The sequence below is a fragment of the Schistocerca americana genome, chromosome X (genome assembly GCF_021461395.2).
Source record: "Schistocerca americana isolate TAMUIC-IGC-003095 chromosome X, iqSchAmer2.1, whole genome shotgun sequence".
Lineage (NCBI taxonomy): Eukaryota > Metazoa > Arthropoda > Insecta > Orthoptera > Acrididae > Schistocerca > Schistocerca americana.
This window is the reverse complement of record NC_060130.1, coordinates 404022780-404044825: the sequence shown is the minus strand read 5'-3', so window position 1 is coordinate 404044825 and position 22046 is coordinate 404022780. Positions and strand designations below refer to the sequence as shown.

General features: G+C 36.2%; 1 protein-coding gene across 1 annotated transcript in view; it reads right to left on the bottom strand.

Annotated features, from left to right (window-relative positions):
• Positions 1 to 3091: 3091 nt before the first annotated feature.
• LOC124556050 (liprin-alpha-1) overlaps positions 3092 to 22046 on the bottom strand; it is a 406425-nt gene continuing 387470 nt past the window's right edge. The window contains exons 22-24 of the mRNA XM_047130083.1: positions 15409 to 15565; positions 15131 to 15247; positions 3092 to 8825 (exon numbers count right to left, since the gene is read on the bottom strand). Of these exons, the coding sequence (XP_046986039.1) occupies positions 8739 to 8825; positions 15131 to 15247; positions 15409 to 15565 (361 nt within the window). The 3' untranslated portion in view covers positions 3092 to 8738. The remainder of the gene's footprint in view (positions 8826 to 15130; positions 15248 to 15408; positions 15566 to 22046) is intronic.

The following is a 22046-nucleotide window of genomic DNA, read 5'->3' as shown; positions in this document are numbered from 1 at the left end:
TATGTTCAATGCCTCATTAAATATTTCAGAGTTTTCTATTTCAGGTTACATTTAGTTCTCATTTCTGAGTACAATTTGAGTGCAACAGCTTTCCTGGGAGTGGTAAATTCAGTGACTTTCTTATGATTGCTTCAGCAATTTACCATTGAAATCTTGACAACTGCAATGTCTTTACTTTGTAAGTGATCTGACTTCACTCTCTGTACATTGACTAGTGAGCATTCATTAGATGACCTCAAGCTACTGCCTACCCAAACAACAGAAACACATAATCTCTACATGTACTCTGTTACCTGAGTAGCTGCTTCCTTTGTGTAATGCACCACTGACCTATCAAGAGGAGTCCTACAATTCACACCAGATTATGCAGCCAAAAGCATCACAGAATCAATGAAGCCCTTGGTTGAGATCCTCCATTCTGCTCCAAACCTAAGGACCCCAATCAACTCTAGGAACAATGCTGCAAATTGCAAGCACTGCTTGCACCCTGCGTGAGAAGCCAACACAGCCTTCATCACTTCTGCCAGCTGCTGATACGAACTGAGGATGATCTCAGAACGCAAGCAAAAGGTGTCGTTGGTGACAACATGGGACACAACTTGAAGATGACTGCACCCTCAATAGCCCCAGGTAGGGCTTCCTCCACATCTCAGATGAGGCTGCTGACAGAGATACATTGTGCACTTCTTTCTAGCTCTGTAAGCTATTTCCCTATAGGCTCTATAACACACCCAGCATTGGAGCTCCCAATAAAAAGCAACCCCTTCTGCCGTGGTCCTACTTGATCCCTGCTGAACAAACAGCCACATGTCAACTCACAGGGTGAATGAGCGAGGCCAGGTCACAAGGCCAAGCCCCACACTGAGTCTCCACCTTGAGCAACACAACAGTGTTATGGCCAGCCACTCACTCTGTGATAAGTGAGGATCCCCTGCACCAGGTACACTGGAAGGTGCCTCACCAGCAGAGCCCATTAGTGAAACAAGTGACTCCTGGGGTGTCTCTTGCGATATGCCAGTTCCTCCACTGCCACTACAGCCTGAGGCTGCAGGCTACAGATGGCTGACCACATCAAACAGCATCTTCAGCTGTTCGTGAACTGCAACCAACTCCTCCTGTGTTCGCACACTTCCTGCTCTCTCCTTGTCCATGCAACTGCTAAAATTCTAATTAATGTCTTTTAGACAAGGATCTGCACTAACCAACTTGTTAAAAACAAATGCAGGCTACTAGAGGGAATACAGAGTGTATCGCTGACACTAGTTCCTTGCGTGCAGGCAGACACAAACAGAGGATCTACTCTTGAAGCGGTCCACAAACGGAAGCTGGCTCCTGACAAGGAAAGGAGAGAGTGGGTAGTCACATTAATATATTCAAAACTGTGTGACTATGGCACTGCAGGCAGCACTAAGCTACACTACTTGCGAATCATAATGTAGTCATTTTACAGCAAATAAGTCTGAGGCCTCATTATGTTAAGATTACCGTAACTAGTGTAGCCATCTTATTTTTTTGAGCCTCACTTACTGGATAACCATTTGTGTAAATGTTAGCTCAGAAATCTTGGTGAGGTGACCTTCACAACAGACAATTTATTATGTTCATGATCCATTGACTTCTATGGGATCCACAGCTTTCAGCAAACATTGGTCTCAGGTTATTTTGATATTTTAGTTTTTTTGTATTATCACCCTTGAACTTGTAAATTTACTTATTTCACAAAATATTTTTTTCAGCTTATGAACCTCTGTTGGCGAATTATAACCCAGATGCTGAAGAAGACAGTAGCTGAAAATATATAGTTTTCTTGCATGAAATGCTTGCTGTAAATGTGAATGCAGGAAATAAAGCACAAATATGTAGCTCGGTGTTTCATAAGTCTAAAAACTAGAAATAAATTCATTCAGCCAATATAGAGATATGATGACCAATTTAATCACAATGTGTCAAAATAAACATAAATGGAAAGCATTAGGCTGTCAAGATACGTTCCCAGTACACATTCATTGTCTCAACCTTTTGCATACAGATTTGCACTACCAAACTTCTTAAGATCACACAACCAAGCTACTAGAAAACACTGAGACTACTTCACTGAACAATTACAGACAAGGATGATCAGTCGATATCAAATGTCGCCAGCCTAAATAGTGACGTCTACCATAGCATCACTAGAAATGGATGAGTGATGTGGATGGTGAACTGCTTGAGCTGTTGCTAAATGTTGCAGGCAGACAATCAAACTCTCAACTGCAGCATCATCATTACTTGCGAATCATAATGTAGTCATTTTACAGCAAATAAGTCTGAGGCCTCATTATGTTAAGATTACCTTAACTAGTGTAGCCATCTTATTTTTTTGAGCCTCACTTACTGGATAACCATTTGTGTAAATGTTAGTTCAGAAATCTTGGTGAGGTGACCTTCACAACAGACAATTTATTATGTTCATGATCCATTGACTTCTATGGGATCCACAGCTTTCAGCAAACATTGGTCTCAGGTTATTTTGATATTTTAGTTTTTTTGTATTATCACCCTTGAACTTGTAAATTTACTTATTTCACAAAATATTTTTTTCAGCTTATGAACCTCTGTTGGCGAATTATAACCCAGATGCTGAAGAAGACAGTAGCTGAAAATATATGGTTTTCTTGCATGAAATGCTTGCTGTAAATGTGAATGCAGGAAATAAAGCACAAATATGTAGCTCGGTGTTTCATAAGTTTAAAAACTAGAAATAAATTCATTCAGCCAATATAGAGATATGATGACCAATTTAATCACAATGTGTCAAAATAAACATAAATGGAAAGCATTAGGCTGTCAAGATACGTTCCCAGTACACATTCATTGTCTCAACCTCTCCCCTCTCCCTTCTCCCAAGTCACCTTCATAGGTCTACATTACATTTAAGTACTCGGGTGTAACTCATGATCAAGTACAAACAGTCAGAAATGTGAGAATAAAGTCTGTGAAGAACTTTATTTACATATTTCAGTATGTTTAGATGTATAACATGTTTGACTTATGACAAAGAACAGTAAATAACAAGATAGTCACATTCAGCACTGGAAATAAAACTTTGAAATCAGTTTTCTATAGTTAAGTTTATTCATTGCCTTACTCAGTACACAGCACTCTTCACTCCGAACACTGTACAATACACAAAATGTATTTCCATGCCTAGTTAACTAAGTTCCAAAACAATTTATTTTACTTATGGGAAATGCTGCTTCATTTAACGTGATTTTCCAACCAAAGAATATTTTTCCACGTCTGATAAAATGTTTTACACTTACATATGCTCACTTTTTTATTTTTTTATTTTTATGATGAAAGGCATACAGAAATTCTGGAAAAAAGCACAATAAAGCCTTAACATTTACACAAAAAACTACTGCTTGCCATGTTTCTTTAGTAAAATGTTCGTTTCCTCTTTAAATACAGAAAATTTCAAGAGCAGTGGAATGTGAGCTTTTCTTGCACTGTTAATTTCATTCTCAACATTTTGATAGTAATTTTTTATTGGCACTGAAATATTTTTAGCATATATTTCTTAATATGCCAAAAACATTATTCTCACACTGATAATTGCAGTAGCTTTTACACTCTCTTCATGCAATGCCTGATGAAAATATTTATTATTACATAATATTGTAGAATATCCAGAGTGAAATTGGTTTTGCAGAGCTTGTCTCTTTGCTTTCTTTCTCTTTATTATATCTAGCATAACTTTCATGTTGGAGATGTACTCTGAATTCTACCCTATGAATAAAGAAGAGCTGAAAATGTACTGTTGTTAAAAATAAAAGCTGCACACTTCAAAATAACTTATAAAACAACAACAACCAACCCTGCACAATTATAAATGGTGAACACGCATCTAACAATGACAGCCTGCTGTAAGGACAAAATTTTCAGCTCAGAATTTCTACTATCTTTTTAATGCTACACTACATTTGCAATGTGATTCCACAGCTAAACAGTCAATGGTTATCATGCTGAACATAATTTTTACATCAAGACTTGCAAATATGGTAACTGGTAAAATTAGAAACATGTATTCCAGCCTCTCCAACAGTTCTCAAAAACAGAAGTATGCATAAACCATAAAGCAATCAACCATTAATCTGGTAGTCACAGTTAGTGACATCCCCAAGAAGTTTTAAATACAATTAATCAAAGAATTTTATTTTGGTGCTAACTGTGAAGTACATTGAAATAATCTTATTTAAAGCAATGAATGACTCTTCTTAGATGTAAACAATAATTTTGAAGACATATGTGCTTCAAAGTTTTTGTTTCCTTGGGAAAAAATATGACTCATAAATATCACTTCGTAACACCCTTATTTCATTTACTATCACTATGTCATTTACTGGAGGGGCTTCAGTAGGTACATGGCATATTAAGCTGTCCCCATATACATGTTTACAAGTACATTTCCATCCAGCTATGATAAATAGTAAACAGCTGACAAGCTGAAATAACATACCACCAACATATGTTACTCAATTTTAGTGATTTGAAAGAGAATGTAATATCTACCAAAATCACAATCAGCATCAACATTTGTAATGCAGTGACATAACCACAAAGAAGCTGTACACTGAACATAAATAAACCACAGAATATATCAAAACAGTTACTGTGTGTAAAATTAATAAATGCACCTTTGATCAACACATCAGTCAACTTAATTTCTTGTTAAGTTGATTCACTGATAAATACATAAGCTATCTTATATATTTGTTTGATGTGTAAATATTAAATGAAGTTCTTTACAAGAAGTACTATTTACAGTAGTTCAATAAATAACTTAAATTTGTAGGTGAAATTGTAAAGGAAGTTAATAATTAAATAAAAAATGAAAGCCACAGATATACATAAAAGTAATCAAGAAGGCTGCAACAATCAGAAAGAACTGAAGGTCATGGTAGAACAAATGAAACAAAAAATCCTAAGATGCTAGAACCACAGATTTCGTATATTATATACAGAGAGATGAATCAGGCAATTCACATAGTCTGTGGCAGAGGTTATCACCAAATGATGAAGAATGCAAGATGTAGAAGAGAGAGAGAGAGAGAGAGAGAGAGAGAGAGAGAGAGAGAGAGAGAGGGAGGGGGCAATAAGATTATCATTCTTTCTTGGGATTTGGGATTGTGCTTTTAGTGTCATGATAATCCCCTTGGCGTCTGGCAAAGCTTTGATGTTTCTTCATTTCTTTTGCTCATTAGGAAGAAACATGTTATTGTGGAAGCCTGATATTACATATTAATTTTGAAGAATGTGTGTCTGTCTTACTGTGACCTTCATTTCTTTTCTGTGAGAGCAGTACAGTCAGATTCATGTATACTGTAATTACTAAATGTGATGTAGAACAACTCTCTTGAACAGCTACTTAATGTATTGGAGAATGGTACTGATGGTCAAAATGGTAACTTATAACAGTACTGAACACAAATTAACAATTGTTAAATAATGGAGTGACTTTACAATAAACATTATAGAAATATCTTAGGCAACAACATGCAAGTCTATTTTACTCTTAGCCACAAAGTTACGCAAAATGCATGTAAGCAACATATTAGATAAATCTCGAGTAAACCTAATTTGTCTACATGTTCTGATTAAGAGCAGGAAGTAGTTTTCAAAACATTCATGCTAAACACATCAGTCTTGGACACACTGAAAAAAGGCAGAATTAACTTTATAAACCTATATCATCCACCATCAGTCAACTGTAAAAATATACTTCATTCAATGAATATATATAATCTCGAGTCTGATAATTATGAAAAATAATTTAAGAGGGAGAATACCAGCTGCTTGCAATTAAGACTTTTACACATCTTTCAGGACATTTTTCCTCTGAAATTAATGGTGATCTATCTTTTGTACTTTGTAATGAACTGTTTGGATGGAATAAATTGTCTACAATGCTGATGCTTCCCCATAACAAAATTAATTTGCAAGCATAGCCTTCATTGTTCATCCAGTACCATCACCATGCACTTAGTGGCCTGTCATTTATGGTAAACAGGGACATGTTCTTCACTGTATTACAACAGGTAAATGTGGGAGGGGAAAACCACACAAACACACCTCCACAGCATGTTTCACACATCAGCCAAGTCAAATAGGATACTCTTGAACCTAAAATGGCAATGTCAGTCACTAACATGGAAGAAATATGTACTAAAAAGGAAAAAAATCTAAGACAAAAGTCCAAAATGATAGAAGAAAGTCAACAATTAAATATGGTGTAACATACATAAAAATACACAATATGTAAAGAACAGTTCTGCTAAATGGATGGAATTGTTTGATTGGAATGACACCAGTTCCTGCAACAAATGGACAAATAAACATTATACTGTCAGTGATTTTCAATTACAGTGATTCTTTATGCCACTGTGAAGCCAGAACACTTCACCGTATGTTTCACAAGTCACATACTGATATATTCATAATTACAAACCACTAACAGAAGTTCATCAATTTTTCTCCGAACACAGCATTCTTTTTCAAAAATGAACTGAAGGATTAATTTTCTCAGCATATACAAAGACTCTTGTTGCCACAGAAATGTACTACTCATTAATCTTAAAATCATCCCCACAATAATCTATCCTTGCAGTGTTTCCTTGAAATAAATAACATGAAAAGGAAAATAAAATAAGTGCATTATAGCTGTGAAGCTGTGTTCTGTTGTGAAACTGTAGACTTACATAAAATATAAATTCCAAACATAAAGAAATTGTAAAAAATTAAAAAATTACCTACCAGTTGTACAAATGTTGTCCTTAAAATTCAACTGAAAAGAGAGGCTTTTTAATTTACTTTGTATTATGATACAATAGTTTCTGTGCTTACTAATTATATGCACTATTATCAGCAATGTACAAACACTTAAAAGTAATTACTGCTGGAACAAGAAACTGCTGTTATGTGTAGAGATGGGGGACATTTGCAGCAGTAGATATACTTTCACAAAGCATTTAGACAGACAATGCACAAAGACACAGACTGGGTTTTATCTATACAATCTTTCCAGTGTGTTTACAGTTCAATATGTTTCTGTTCACTGCACCATTTATTTATTAGGCCAGCACCTATTAAAAACATCCACATTATTTAAGCAAGTAAGCAACATGTGGCAACATTCTATACAAAATCAGAGCTATTACAGTATCTTGTGGTTTCAGTTACATTATTCACAGTTACTTATGTGAGAGTTTTTTTTACAACTGTAGGATTTATTTCATTGGTCCTTCTTTAGTATTTAGACTAAGGAACGTATCTAATGACAATGTAGCAAGAAAGATTTATTATAGCCAATGAAATATTAGAGAAAAGGCCATATCACCAGTTCCAATACTTCACTTCAGGAAATTATGAGTATAAAATAATACTGGAGACAATGGGTACACAGTGTCTGATATACATTCTCATACAGCAAATTTTCCAACATATTTGTACACACTATTTATACAACTTCCAACAACTTTGGTAACCTTTTCATTTAACTAGAATCAAATATCAATTCATGCAATACAATTCTTTGAAATAATCTTCATTTTGTACAATTACCTAGGCTCATAAACTTCTATGAATTTCAACATGTCATCTGCCACCATCTTCTACATAATTGAATGCTTTCTGAGCAACAGAGCACCTCTTTCTGATAATCAGTAATGATGTGATGACACTGAACAGTTTCAACAACTACCGGAAATGACAAAGTAATGATTTAAATATTCAGGAAACATTACACATCACTTATTAATATAATAATACACAATACAATAAGCGGAAATACTGACTTTATCCGCACCTGTGTCTCTCCGATGGCACTGGCTCGCGTAATAATGCATTTACAATACTTAATATTACTCTTAAAGCTCTCTGTCGTCGACGAAACATAACACTAGATTTTTTTTTTTTTTAATAAATGTCATAAACAAAACTTAAAAACTTCATCTCTCGACAAGGATGGAGGTAGCATAGGATTCATAGTGGGCATTTCTGATGATTCGACAGTAACACTACACTCTTTAACAGTTCTGAGAATCGACTGGTTTTTCTTTTTAACACTTTGTACAACACAGATAAATGAGTTAATAATGAGATTCAGTTCCGCTGATGATTTAGTTTTTGAAGTTCAAGAAATACCTAACATTCAAAATGCAATAAAAGAGTTACAATATCACTGTCTGACTTATCAACTGACGCTTCATAACTCTACACACATTTTATTAGAAAAGAACAGAGTTTGTCCATGGAAATTCTACCAAATATTATACAAATTTTGTAAGCTGCAGCAGCAAAGGTACTACAGCTCATTATACTCCAATCACAGTGACTGGTCATTAAACATTTGCTTATGATAAGTCCAATTACTTGGACATATTTTTATATCTTAAAACAAACTCTAGTTTACAGTGTCTTATAAAACATCAACTCCTACCATGTTACTGATAATTTTAGACTTGATGTAGTTGTGTACATTTTAAATAAAATATCAGTTATACAGTATCTTGTCAATACAATGACTCAGAAATGTACATCTTGTAGGGTTATATGATCTTCTGGAAGCAGAACCAAACATATGGACACGATGCAAGCAAGTCACTCAGTACATTTCTTAACAATCTGGCAAATAACACAGCCACACACAGTCAAGCAATGTCCACAGCAATCTATGTGTGTGGGTGTCTTGTGGTGTAATATCAAGATTTGGGTAACTCAGATTCGATTCGGCGTTCTGTTGCTACCGACAATAAGTTGTTGAACTCCATCTCGAGCATCTGCCGTGCCTGCAAGGAAATTTAAGAAACATTTTAAGAATCATTTACAATTTACTGACTAACAAGTGTCAAAATGCAAACATATTTATTCATTTTGTTCAAACTTGATGTTTGTGAAGTGTTATTGTGAACTAAGCAAACGTCCTTTTTCAATCCACAATCGCCTATCATTATTCATGGGTATTCGTAAATCGTAACAGCTACAGCTGCCAATAAACTAGCTCTGATAAACACTTTTTTAATAAGACTACATGTTCATGTCAAGTATTAAACTTGCAAGAATTTCCAACATATCGGACTGGAATACAGTACTTGTAATACACAGAAGTTGTACAAACAAGAAATGAAGAACATAATTTTTAACATTTTTATGCAGTGACAGCAACTGATATTGTTTATATAAGAATATACAGCCTACAGTTGCAGGTTAACTTTATTGTTTACCTAGATTTCAACGTTAGTAATAACGTCTTCTTCAGAACCTGCAACAAGTTAATATTATAATGCGCTAGTAAATTATATTAGATATGGTCATCCTACAGGATGCAACGTATAGTACTTACATAATTATTATTTAAATGTTTGCCTAAAACAGGCCATGTCCTAAGTCAACTTCATAAAACTTGATGCACAACCATAAGGTTTTGTCACTTCTATTAAACCAACTGTAGAAATTCACTTTAAGCCCATTGTATGGGCCTCGTCGTGTGACTAGAGACTGCGGACTGCGAGGGCTTTGCGGTCTGCCTCACAGAGGGCGGCACGCATGCGCGAAACGTATAGAGTCAAACTCTTATTACGCACGCGTCAGATAACCTTTTTGGTATGAATTAATTTTATATTTTACTATTGTAAGTTAATTACAGTATCCAGCATGACTACGTTTTACATTCTACTACAGAGCTTACTAAACTGACCAATAAATCTCTTATGAACATCTGTAGGAAAGGATCTATTATTACAGAAACTGTGAGGTCACATGCATTATGAATTATTGTAAACCTAGTATAGGTCGGAAGCCTTAGAAGTATGCCCTATTTTTTAGATACAGTTGATTGTTCAGTAAATTGTTTCTATCTGTAATTAGGTGTGCATAAATTTGTAGTTCCTCAAGCGTGTCGAGTCTATATCCCTTAACTTCATGATGTAGTAGCTCTATGTCACGTAAAGGTTTAGGTGTATGAGCTATTTGCACCAGATGCTCCGCAAAGGCCGACCCCCGTGTTCCTACGCCCTTTATTGGAAGACGTTCTTTAAACCTTACTGCTATAGCTCTGCCTGTTTGACCTATGTAATAACATGGGCAATCATCACACATAATCTTATATATGCCTGATTTCGCTGACTTGGCACCGTCTTTCTCAAGGGAATGAACCAAATTTTGCTTTAAACTATTACTCGTCGAGTAGGAAATTTTAAAACCTGAATTTTTCAACAGGCGCCCTATCTTGTAGGAGACAGTACCTATGTAAGGAACCGACAACCATTCCTTGGTCTGATCTTGGGTCTGAGTATTTGTGTTTACTAAAGTCGTTGTCCTTTTTCACGTTTTCTTATGATATAACTGCCTCACTATCTTTGGATCATAGCCATTATTCTGTGCAATACTCTCGAGAATTTGTAATTCTTTTTCGAGGTTGACTTCTGACAACGGATGGATACTAGAATAGAAAAACGCCATTTTATGCGCTTGGGGGTGGGTTGAATCGGCCGGGATGATATTGACTGAATAAGTTGCCTTCCGGAATATGTTGAACTCTATTTTAGCATCTTTAATAGTCAACGTTAAATCAAGATAATTTAGTGATCTGTCAGCTGATTCCAATTCTTGTGTGAATTTTATTTTTTCATGTAGACTGTTAAACGCGAAAATTTGCTCTATTCCTTCTGGAGAATTATTAACCAGTAGAAGAATGTCATCCACGTATCTCGCATAAAATATGATATTGTTCACCAATTCCGGGTAATTTTGGAAAAAAACCAATTCGAGAGAATTTATAAAAATTTCGGATATGATACATGCAAGTGGACTCCCCATAGCTAAGTCACATGGCTGTGAATATAATTTTTTATTGAATGAAAAATAATTGTATTTAAGAGTCGTTCTAAGATGTAACATTAGCTCATCAATTTCTATGGTGGATAATTTTTTGTAGTACCTTAAGTTTTGTTCTATAATGTTCAAGGTTTGATCCACTGGTACGTGTGTGTACAAGCTAATGATGTCAAATGACACGAATTTGGTGTTTTCGGAACATGTTACGGTTTTAACTCTGTTGGCTAGTTCCACTGAATTTTTAATTGAAAAATTATTTTGAAAGACAAAATATTCTTTAATTTTATAATGTAAATGTCTTGCTAATTTATGATAAGCACTATTGGTGCTATTGACAATAGAGCGGATCGGATGGGAAATTTTGTGGAGCTTAAATTGACTCCTTAGCGTCGGGGGCTTGGGGTTCATGTTTATCAATGCCGTTTTTCTATATTCTCCGATCAACTTCTTGGTATTGCTAAGACTCGCTCTAATATCCCTCTGTATGGCGGGCGTTGGGTCTACCTCTAGTGGTATGATGCCATTCTCTTCAAAGAACATTTCCGTTTTCTGAATATATTCTTTTTTTGTAGAAACGATAATCGTGTTCCCCATATTGGCCTTAGTTATTAGGGCTTCATTATTTCTTAGTTTTTCGTTAATGTTTTTAACATTGCACATATCTTTCGTGAACGTATTACTACCTAGACACCCTTTTTGTATTATTTTGCAAGCATCGTAAGCAAGCCTCGTTTGGATACTTTTATCTACTTTACCGCCATCAAGGCCAACCTTAAGATCCACTACCAACTTCCGAAGATTTTGAGGCGTCAAACTAGGTTCTATATTATATTTGAAGCCTTTACTTAACAATTTATTTTCGTCCTCTGTGAGAATGATATCTGTTTTATTTACAACGTGTTGATGAAACACAGACTGGGCAGCCTCCCCTTTGTGCGCATTTTGGGATGCACCGGAATTAACTCAACTAATTAATTTCTTTAACTTTTTGTCATGTCGTTGAGCAATTTCCATTTTATGATTATCTAACCATAAGTTGACATGTAACCAGAACCCATCTATCTGAAAATTGTAGTTATCTCTAAAGGTTTTGGACAAAAATAACTGGAGGTCATATGCTTCAGCGTTGAGGTTATCTTTTCTCGTGTAAATTTCCGTCGTTCTTTCAACTAATATTTGCTGTATCAATTTCCGTTTAAGACTAGGCGACTTACTGCACATTTTACTGTTTAAAAAACCTTTAACAAATTCCGGGATTACGCTGCAAAATTTACATTGTTTAATAAAAGTGATGGCCATACCTGTTTTGCAGATCTTATGCATAACATCTACATACTTATAGAAATGAAGAAATTTGTTAGTTTATATGGCATATGGCCACTATTGACAAGTATACGTATATGATGACTGTAATGACAACAATGATGAATCTTTGACTGTGCTGCATTATTACCACATGACAATTTACTTCTTATGGAAGACAGTGTGATATTCACATGTAACCTAAATCAATGGTTGTGAACAATGTGTTGGACAGTTCAGTAAGCCAAATGGAGTTTCCCACAAGCTAGCAGCCTGCCATCCTCCTTGAAGAAAAAAAAAAAAAAAATTGGATCACCAGTCATTCGACAACTGCAGCTGCCTGACGCGTAGTTCAGAACATACAAATGCACACTGATTTTTCATCACTTATTTTCTTAGTCTTAGTTATGATCTGTCACAGTCTGCCCTTCAGCTTGCAGTTTTGCCCTCACTTTTGGTATTGCTGACATTATCATATACGATCTTTTACACACTGTCACAATCTTTGATGACTTGGGTCACTCCCAACACACTGGAAATATTAATCACGCACATCATTTAACAACAAATTTTCTAACATGTAGGGACATTACACTGATGAAGTTCAAAACACAGCCCTGGGTACAGTGTGTAACTTGGGATCAGAGCTACATCGGGAGAGATATTTCAAGGCAATGTCTGTGCAACCAAAATGCAGCACATATTGTCACTCCTTGTTGGATCATTACTACTTATACAAATTATTATCATCATCATACAAAGACACAGGACATCAAAGAAACCTTATGCAACTATAACAGTTACACTGCTCTTGCAGTTATCTTGTTACTACAAAATTTGCATAATCATACACGGAATGGAATACGATTCTGCCTGACAATCTATGCAAACAGGCATGAGAAGTAAAGAGACAGTGTAGACTTACTGCCAGCACCTCACTGCTGAATGTCAAGAAGCACACGTAACCAGAAACTTGGGAAGGAGAGAAATTCTGGGAATACCATCACACGTGGAATACTTTGAACCACTGTAACACAACATCTGTTCTACATGTTCAAGGCAACCCTGTGCAAAATACTAAGCTGAGTCACAATAACGATTAATTTACTGACTGTGCTTCAAACTCAAGAACCAGTAGGAGGAGGATTAGAGGTGACTACTAATTTTATGATAGTTATCAAGGGAATTTCTTACTGAAAACAAATGCAGTTTGTTATGACAGTTGGAATGTGTGGAGTTTGTTAAAAACTGTCAAATTTAAGGAAGCCAAAAATTATAGGTTAAAAAATTTCAGTTTACTGACAGTGAATGTTGGCCAGGATGATTGTGAAACTGAAAAAAAGTGTTGTAAGGCCATTTCCAATCTATGCATTTCTGAGAAGCTTGAGGGGATGGGAAACAGTGTGTATGTGAAGCAGTCATTGAAGTAGAGCTTTGATGTTCAGTGGCATGCTCACTTAAAAAGGCTGTACAGCAATTAAAGTACACGTAGTATATGACAAGACCACTTTCACATGTGGTTCTGCTTCTGATGGAGAGGACAAGCTAGTGATAGGACAGGAATAGGATTTAGTGTGTGGATGCAATGAACAAGTCTTGCACCTTGACTTCCAAATGTGTTTGAACTATGTGGCAAAAGCTTGGAAGTTGGACTGGCATAAGAATGGACCAATACACTTTATAGATTGATTTGGTGGCAGAAACCACTTTGGGAGAGGTAGGATTCCTCTTTTCAGTGTACAGTTATTTGTACAGGCCCCTGATTCCCCAACAACCCCCATGAACTGGCTGCAAAGAAACACCTCCCTCATTACCAAATATCATCCCAGAATGGAATAACTTAACAAAAGCTCCAACATGGCTTCACTGTTAATGCTTCTCGTATGCGATATGTGATTCAGAAGTTTCACTAAATTAACAAAGAAATACATATGGCCTTTCTGCACTACAACAGGGTTTTCGATTGAGTAAATAGGATCCTGATTTTGCTCATAATGCAAGGGAAAGGACTAACATATCATCTAGTATTTTACATCCAGACTTGATGATGGAACAAAAATACCATTACAAAAAGGGAAAATACATGAACAATATATCACCCAATAGAGAGTTTAGCAAGGAAGCAATCTGCTTCTCACTGTGTGTGTTGATCTGTTAATATGTACTGGTCAGGTAGTTAAAGCATCCCAATGGAGCTCACTCAATCTTGAGACACTTTAAAACATTTTTATTAGCTGATCAAAGAATAACAAACAATCAGATAATAATATCTGGTTTCATACCCTATGTTGTTAATACATTTTTAAACATGCATGAATAAAATAAACTCAGTGACATTTGCTGGAAAATAACCAGTGTGAATTAGGATAAGTCCTTACAATTGTGTACATTTTAGTTTTCTGGGTTGTGTACATTTTAGTTTTCTGGGTTGTTGCAGAGATCTTGACAAATGATACTGACATGAAAATGAATAAATTAATTCAAGGTTTGTGCTATTTGAAACAAAGACAATCCTGTCCCTGACATAAAGGTTAGAGGAACAGTTTGTGATTGTGAGAAAAGATGGAGCAAAATTATAGCTAATTGGAATGAACTGCTTGAGGTCAGTTAAAAGCTGCACAAGAGAAGACCACATTGAAAATGACAATAGCCAAAATGACTACAGACAACACCATGAATTAAGACTACAAATGATTACAGGATGATGTGATCTATTCAGATATTGTGGTGATGAACTAAATGTTGCCAGCTATTTTTCTTCAACAGAAGTTCCCTTCTCAACTCCTTCTGAGGCAATATCTTTTGGTTTAGCGTACTTTAAGTTTTAATCTTTATCAACCTGATGTAGTCATATTTTGCCTTTTTCTTTTTATACAGAGATGCTACAAATTTTATGGCATTTATAAATAGAGAAACCACTTTTTCACCATCTCAGAAAACACTGACAGTTTCATACCTGGGTATTTTGAGTTGGTATTTGCAGGGCAAGTGCCATACCATTAGAATCAAAGCTTTCATCAAGTGCAATTAGTGCTCCATGAACTCCAGATTCCAGCAGGTTGTTTGCATATTCCTGGAAATACAAGGCCAAGAAATACATTTCTGAGCTGAATAATGACATGCAGTATTTTATATAACAAACAGAGTGACAAATATCTTTTACATTCTCTGCAATTATAAAATGTGATCCACAAATGTTCTAACAGTATAAAATTTTGGATATATAAACAGTACCTTTAATCCAATAGAAGTGACCCAGCGGATGACTCTTTCGTTTGACCAAACCAATACATCAGTCAGTTCATTTTCAGATGATTTACGCCGCTCTTCCAGTTGCTTACGATCATAGTTCAGTCTCTTTAAGCATGATATTCCATACTGTAGACTAGTCCTGAATGAAATAAAGTTAAATAGAATTGAGAGTTACTGAGCTGCATCTTTATAGACAATGGTAGAGGGACTTACCCTTTTCTTTATTTGCCAAAGTAAATATTTTTCAGTACATATAGTGTGCATCAGTTCCTACAGTTCCAAGCATGGTTTATTGCATGATAGTGTGGAAACAGTTTTACAGAAATAATAATACCAGAGACTTTTTAAACATGTAACTGAGAAACAGTTTGTATATTTCTGCTGATGGAGGATACATATACATATTTCAAATGATCATGTTAAAACCATGTACAATGTTTATGTTAATGTTTAACTTTGTGTAGTAGTAACACAGACACTGTAAGCAAAAGTAATTTCCTTAGCTTACATATTTGAAATGTGTAACTATTTTGACTATATAAATGAAAGGAAGAGGTAAGATACCCAGTGTTTTAAAAAAGGTTTTGCATAATTTCCTATTGCTTACATTTTTTATTATTCAAATAATTTTGTTGTGTTTTCTGAAAACCGTTCTACTCTGAGGAGTGTTTTTCCAGACTATAGGGCTGTACTTATGCTGTGAATGTAGACAAGCAATATATACAGTGCTCATTACTGTAATAGTTATGTTACTGACAAGGATCCTTACTACATATGTCAGTTTAGACAATTTCAAATGTGGGGAAGTGCTACAAGAGTTTTTTTAGAATTTCTGGAGTATGAATGTCAAGAGGCTTAACTTCCAAGTTTCCTCATTTTTTTTTTTTTTTTTGAGGTACACACAGCACTGTAAATGTGATTTACAAAACACAAAAGGTCTCTGAATGAATATTTGCGCAACGTATACCACACTACAGACAACACAGTGTATGATGTTATTGAACAGTGGAAATGACAGTAAATCATGACAATTCCAGCATAGTTATATGACTAAATGGATGATATCCTCATCCCAATAATAGTGAAAAGAGAAATTTAAATGGTAGAAAACACAATATTCAATTGAGTAAAATATGGCACATAGTACTTACTATTAGTGTTATTTCACCACTATTGTAATGCACTGAGGACAGGAAATACACGTCTCTATGCACAAGCCTTCAGTTCTTTAATTTTGTAACCACAGTTCTTATATGGATGACTTCTCTTTCAGTAATTTGGGATGTTTCTCTGTCCCAGTTCATTACAGTTAACAACACATAATATAGCACTCTATTGCAATATCTTCATAAAAAGCCTAGTTAACATGACGAATAGATAATATGAATGGACACAAGCTGGACAACTCTTTATCTGTACTTCTGAGAAGAAGATACTCTACTGTAATGCAAAAATAAACCATTTATATAAGACTAGGTATTTAAAATAGTTTATTCAGTAGACTATAACTAGTTTCAAACATCCAACGTTACATAATGGTTGTCACATCATTTAATCAACTTCCAATGATGTCACCATGACCGGACATCAAAACCTAACAAACCACTAAAAGTTTTTATTAAATCTGTGGAGAAATAATGAACCAGAGAAGTTCCACAAAATGTGAGAAAATGAATGTTAATGCATGCTGTGCAAAAAATTAGAGCAACGAGGTGAAGGTTGCGGCAACTCTCAGAATTGGTACAATGCAACTTAAAGCTATGAATATCTTGCACTACATAAATTTCACAGCTCTTGCTTTATTGTTTTTATGTAGCAAGTTAATCATCTGAATAAGAAATGTCAAGCAAAACACTGGTTTTGGTATCCATTAGTAACAGCCTCAACAAAGCAGTGCAAATCAATTCAATGTGTGTGCCACATATCATGCAGGAAGGGTGGCCAACGTGGAATGATATACAATTAATTATATTAGATTACATTAGCTTTCATTCAGAATAAAACAGAGAGAAAGTACAATGGTGATCTGCAAACTCAGTTTCCTATATGTCCTCAAAAGTTGATGTAAAATGCATTTTTTGCCTTGAATAACTCTGAAACAACTCCCTAATGCCAGTGTGACACCATCTCTGCTAGCAGTTGTGTGTTAATAGGGAAACCAAGTGTTTCTGTATTGAGCTATAAAACCTGTGTAAAAAGTTTAACCATGGGCAGCTACTAGATATAAGCAAAATAAAGCATGACAAACATGCCAGAGACAGGTTTCACTTAAACAGAAATGGAAAGCTGAAGTCAGTGAGCCAGATAGCGGAACTTTGTGACGAACTGCATGAAACGATGGACCCAGAGTTATTATGATTGCGAAACTCTTTAGTTCCTGTTCTGTCTTTTTTCACTCTGAGTTCTTTCTTTCCACCAGCAACTCGAGTGAGCTGTCACGAGACATATCCGTGCAGGGGTGTGATACAAAGTCGTAAACATGCTTCTTTCTACCAAGCCCTGAGCAAAGAGGTGGTCACCACAGCTGGGAGCTGAGGGAGGTCAGATACATCCAGATGCAGTAACAACAGGTGGTGTCCTGGTTAAACTAGGAGACTGGAAAACTTCAAGGCTGCCCAGCCTTAAGAATGCTTTTTAGACAAAAAGAGATCTTTGGGGTGGAAAAAATGCTTTGAAAGCAAAAAACCACACCACAGGAAGAAAGGAGGAAACCAGGTGCTCTGAATTGAGCTTGTGGAACATACCCCAATTGGTTCACAAAAATTATTTAGGTAACCAGAGGAAGGACTCACATGTATGTTTATGCCTTCCCTCTCATTCACCAGGATGGAATTCTCACTCCTGGTGGAATAGAACTCTCAACTTCTGCACCCACTTTTAGAGACAATTAACATGATTGGTTACTCAAGTCAAAATATATGAAGAAAGAGACTTTTTCAACATTTTTTTGTCGGTCAGAGCTTGCAATCTTTATCATAATTGGTTCGACAGTTTCTGACACTGGGAGAGCCAGCACAATTTCTGTAATAGTGAACAGAACACACTTCAGCTTGGGCAGGCAGGGAGGACTCTTCATCTTAGGTGGGCACTGGGAAATCTTCAACTTCAGGACCTCATCAGCCATCTTTGGCTCTGTCTTACAGAGTTTGGACTTTGTTGAAAAATGTATGTAGATGTCATGGCCAGACTCACAGTCAGCAGCCACCATTTCAGTCATCCACTATGGTAGAACTATACAAGCATGGTGAGAATGTGCAGCAATGACAGGTGCCACGATGAAGAGACCACGAATTTTTTTTTTTTTTTTTATTATTTTGAGATTGATTTGGCTTAGCTGAATTCACACTTGCAGCTCCCTGACTTACTAGGTGCTAAGGCAAGGAAAGTGCTGCTTCGATATAAATATCTAGAAATTTCATTCCTAGTCTGGTCTTCAATTCCTCTGATTAGTCGCATTTGCAATAATTGGAATTTATATGGGGACTTTTAATCATTTTATTCACAATCCTATTTACACCCACTTATGCCAACGTCTTAACATGCCCTTTTGTGAATCTCACTGAATCACTGTGCATCCTACACTGACTGTCAATTGAATCCATGTTTTAATGAATCTTTGCATTTTTATAATAAATTTAACTTGAGTGTGACCTGTAATTTCATACAGTAGCTATATGAAACCTTTCTCCAATACACTGATTGAAAAACAAATTGCAGCACCAAGGAAGAGTTGTGCAACTTAAACAAAAGTTGGTAGGTGTGTTTCTACACCTGAAATATGATGTATACTCATATTTCATGCCAGTCACCTAAGAGTGGTGCTAGTAGCGCCACCATAAGGATGCACATCAGGTTTTCTTTAAATAAATGCTGTTACAGTCATTAGTGTTGGTTAACCTTTGAGACTGGATGTGGTGAGTCGATATTAATTAAGACTGTCATTAAGGTGACAAAGATGCCCATTATCAGCACCTCACCGAGTTCGAATGACATCGAGTAATATGGGTATGAGAAGCTGTATACTCCTTCCGTGATACTGTAGAAAGACTTGGCAGGAATGCAGCCATTGTACATGGTTGTTGGCAGTGGTGGTTATGAGAACATACAGTCACAAGAAGACCAGGCTCCAGACGGCCACACGGCACTACTGAAAGGGAAGACCATTGCATTTGCCATATGGTTCCATGGCATCCTACAGCATCTGCAGCAGCAATTTGACGAACACCTGGCACCACAGTGACACAACAAACTGTTACAAATTGGTTACTCAAGGAGAGCTCTGAGCCAGATGCCCTGTAGTGTGCATTCCACTGACCCCAAACCACCGTCAATTGTGACTTCGGTAATGTCAAGTGAGAGCTCGTTGGAGGGCAAAGTGGAGGTCTGTTGCGTTTTCTGATGCAAGTTGGTTCTGAGATGGTGTCAGTGATGGCATTGTGTTAGGAGAAAGCTAGTTGAGGGCCTGCAACCAACCTGTCTGTACAATACGCACACTGGACCTACACCTCGAGTTACGGTCCAGGTTGTGATTTCGTATGACAGTAGGAGCACTCTTGTGGTTATCCCCCACACCCTGACTGCAAATTTGTACATTAATCTGATATTCAACCAGTTGGGCTGGCATTCACGGACAGCATTCCCAGGGGTGGTTTCCAACAGGATAATGGTCACCCCTTACCGCTGTTAACCTAAAATGCTCTACAGAGTGTCGACATGTTGCACTGGCCTGCTCGCTCACCAGATCTGTCTCCAATTAAATGCATATGGGACATCGTCAGATGACAACTCTAGCATCATCCGCAAACAGCATTAACTATCCCTGCATTGACAGACCGAGTGCAACAGGCATAGAACTCCATCCCAGAATTGACATCTGGCACCTGCACAACACAATGCATGCACGTTTGCATGCTTCTACTCAACATTCTGGTAGATGTACCAGTTATTAATGTACCAGCGTTTCACATTTGCAATGGCTTATCTTGTGCTTACATAAACCTGTGATCTTTCCATGTTAATCACTTAAATATGTTACAGAGATAAATTTATTTCCAAAATGTCATTACTGTACATTAATTATTTTTGGTGTAGCAATTTTTTTCTGTCATTGTATATCTATGCAGCCATAGACCCAAACTGTCATGTTTGTTAGGGCCACCTCTATTGTCACTCCAGATTGCAGCAGTTTCTGTTATGTGACTTTTTAAATTAATTTCACACGATTTCAAGGATGGGGCAATCAGCTTGCTGATTAAGTCACCTGTCACAGGTCTTACAGAAATCATAGTTTCACATGATGAGTCAGAAAATAAAACTGGAAAATATTCAGAACAAATTTTTGTTACTATATAAATCACATTAAGATAATATTGAAAGTTAAAAATCTCAAACATTAGAAGACAAGAACTGACAGAACCCTGTTCGACATCAACAGAAATAAAATGATGCCTGTCTGAGGAAGGGGCAGAAAACAGATTGGGGACACTGTTTTGGTAATGTTCTACTAATCTTCACATCCACTTCGACTGTAGGACAGCACCGACACCAACAAAGCAGCAAGGGAAAGGGCATAATGCCCCACAAACAGCCTGCACTTTATTAGAATTGCAACCAGTCATTTCTAGAATTCTGTAATAAATAAGAAATCTGTACCCAGGTTCCAGAAAGGCAAGCACCCCCTCTTGGTCTTCCCTTGTGGGTGCCTATGACAATGCACTAAATGTGCATTATCTTACAAATAAGTTCAATCTGCTGCAAGTCTCTGTGGATGAGCATTCACCATGCCTATTAGCAATAACAGAACATACACTGAAAGTAATTGAAATTTGCTAATCCAGTACCTTCAGAACCTGACAGTACCAAACTACTGAAAATGTCAAATTACCGAGTGTCGTCTACAAACAGCAGTGCATGGAGTGTGAGACACTAGGTAAACAACGGATGATCAGTCTTTGATTGTTTATTGTATGTTCTCTGCTTCTGTTAAGGTTATAAAAAAGGTACAATACTGTATAAAACAAAGTAAAACAACATTTTAGAGAACAAATGAAAAAAAATTATGCCTATATTCTGTACTGTAATTTTAAGATTTTATTTTAAGTTCAGGACATACAGTATTATACTGCAGTACAGTACTGTGTATGCTTTATACTATGGTACATGCAGTATTTTCAAACTTTACTCACTTGAAATAAGAACTAATGTTTTCCTAATTGGTCTGATTTTTTCTTCAAAAAATTTGCTACGTATGGTACGCAAATTTACAAGTTCTTCAGCGCTGTATGATTTGCTGCTTCCAGCAAATCTTATAAATGTATCAATAGTGGCAGCTGCTTCATTACAGGTAGGTGGAGGTGTTGAGTTTATTACATCAGTCCCTTCTTCTTGATTGGACTCAATATCTAGTGGTCGAAGTTCTAGTTGTGGCCCTATCACACTTTCTACTGTCAGTTCATCTGATATTGATTCAACTACAGGTTCTTTATTGTCAATATCTATCCAGTCCAAAACTTCATCTTCCAGCAAATTTCTTATTTCATTTTGGGCAATATCTAACAGTTTAACAATAGTATCATTTTCAATTGGAATAGTGGAGTCTATATCTTCTTCATAGGCCTTTA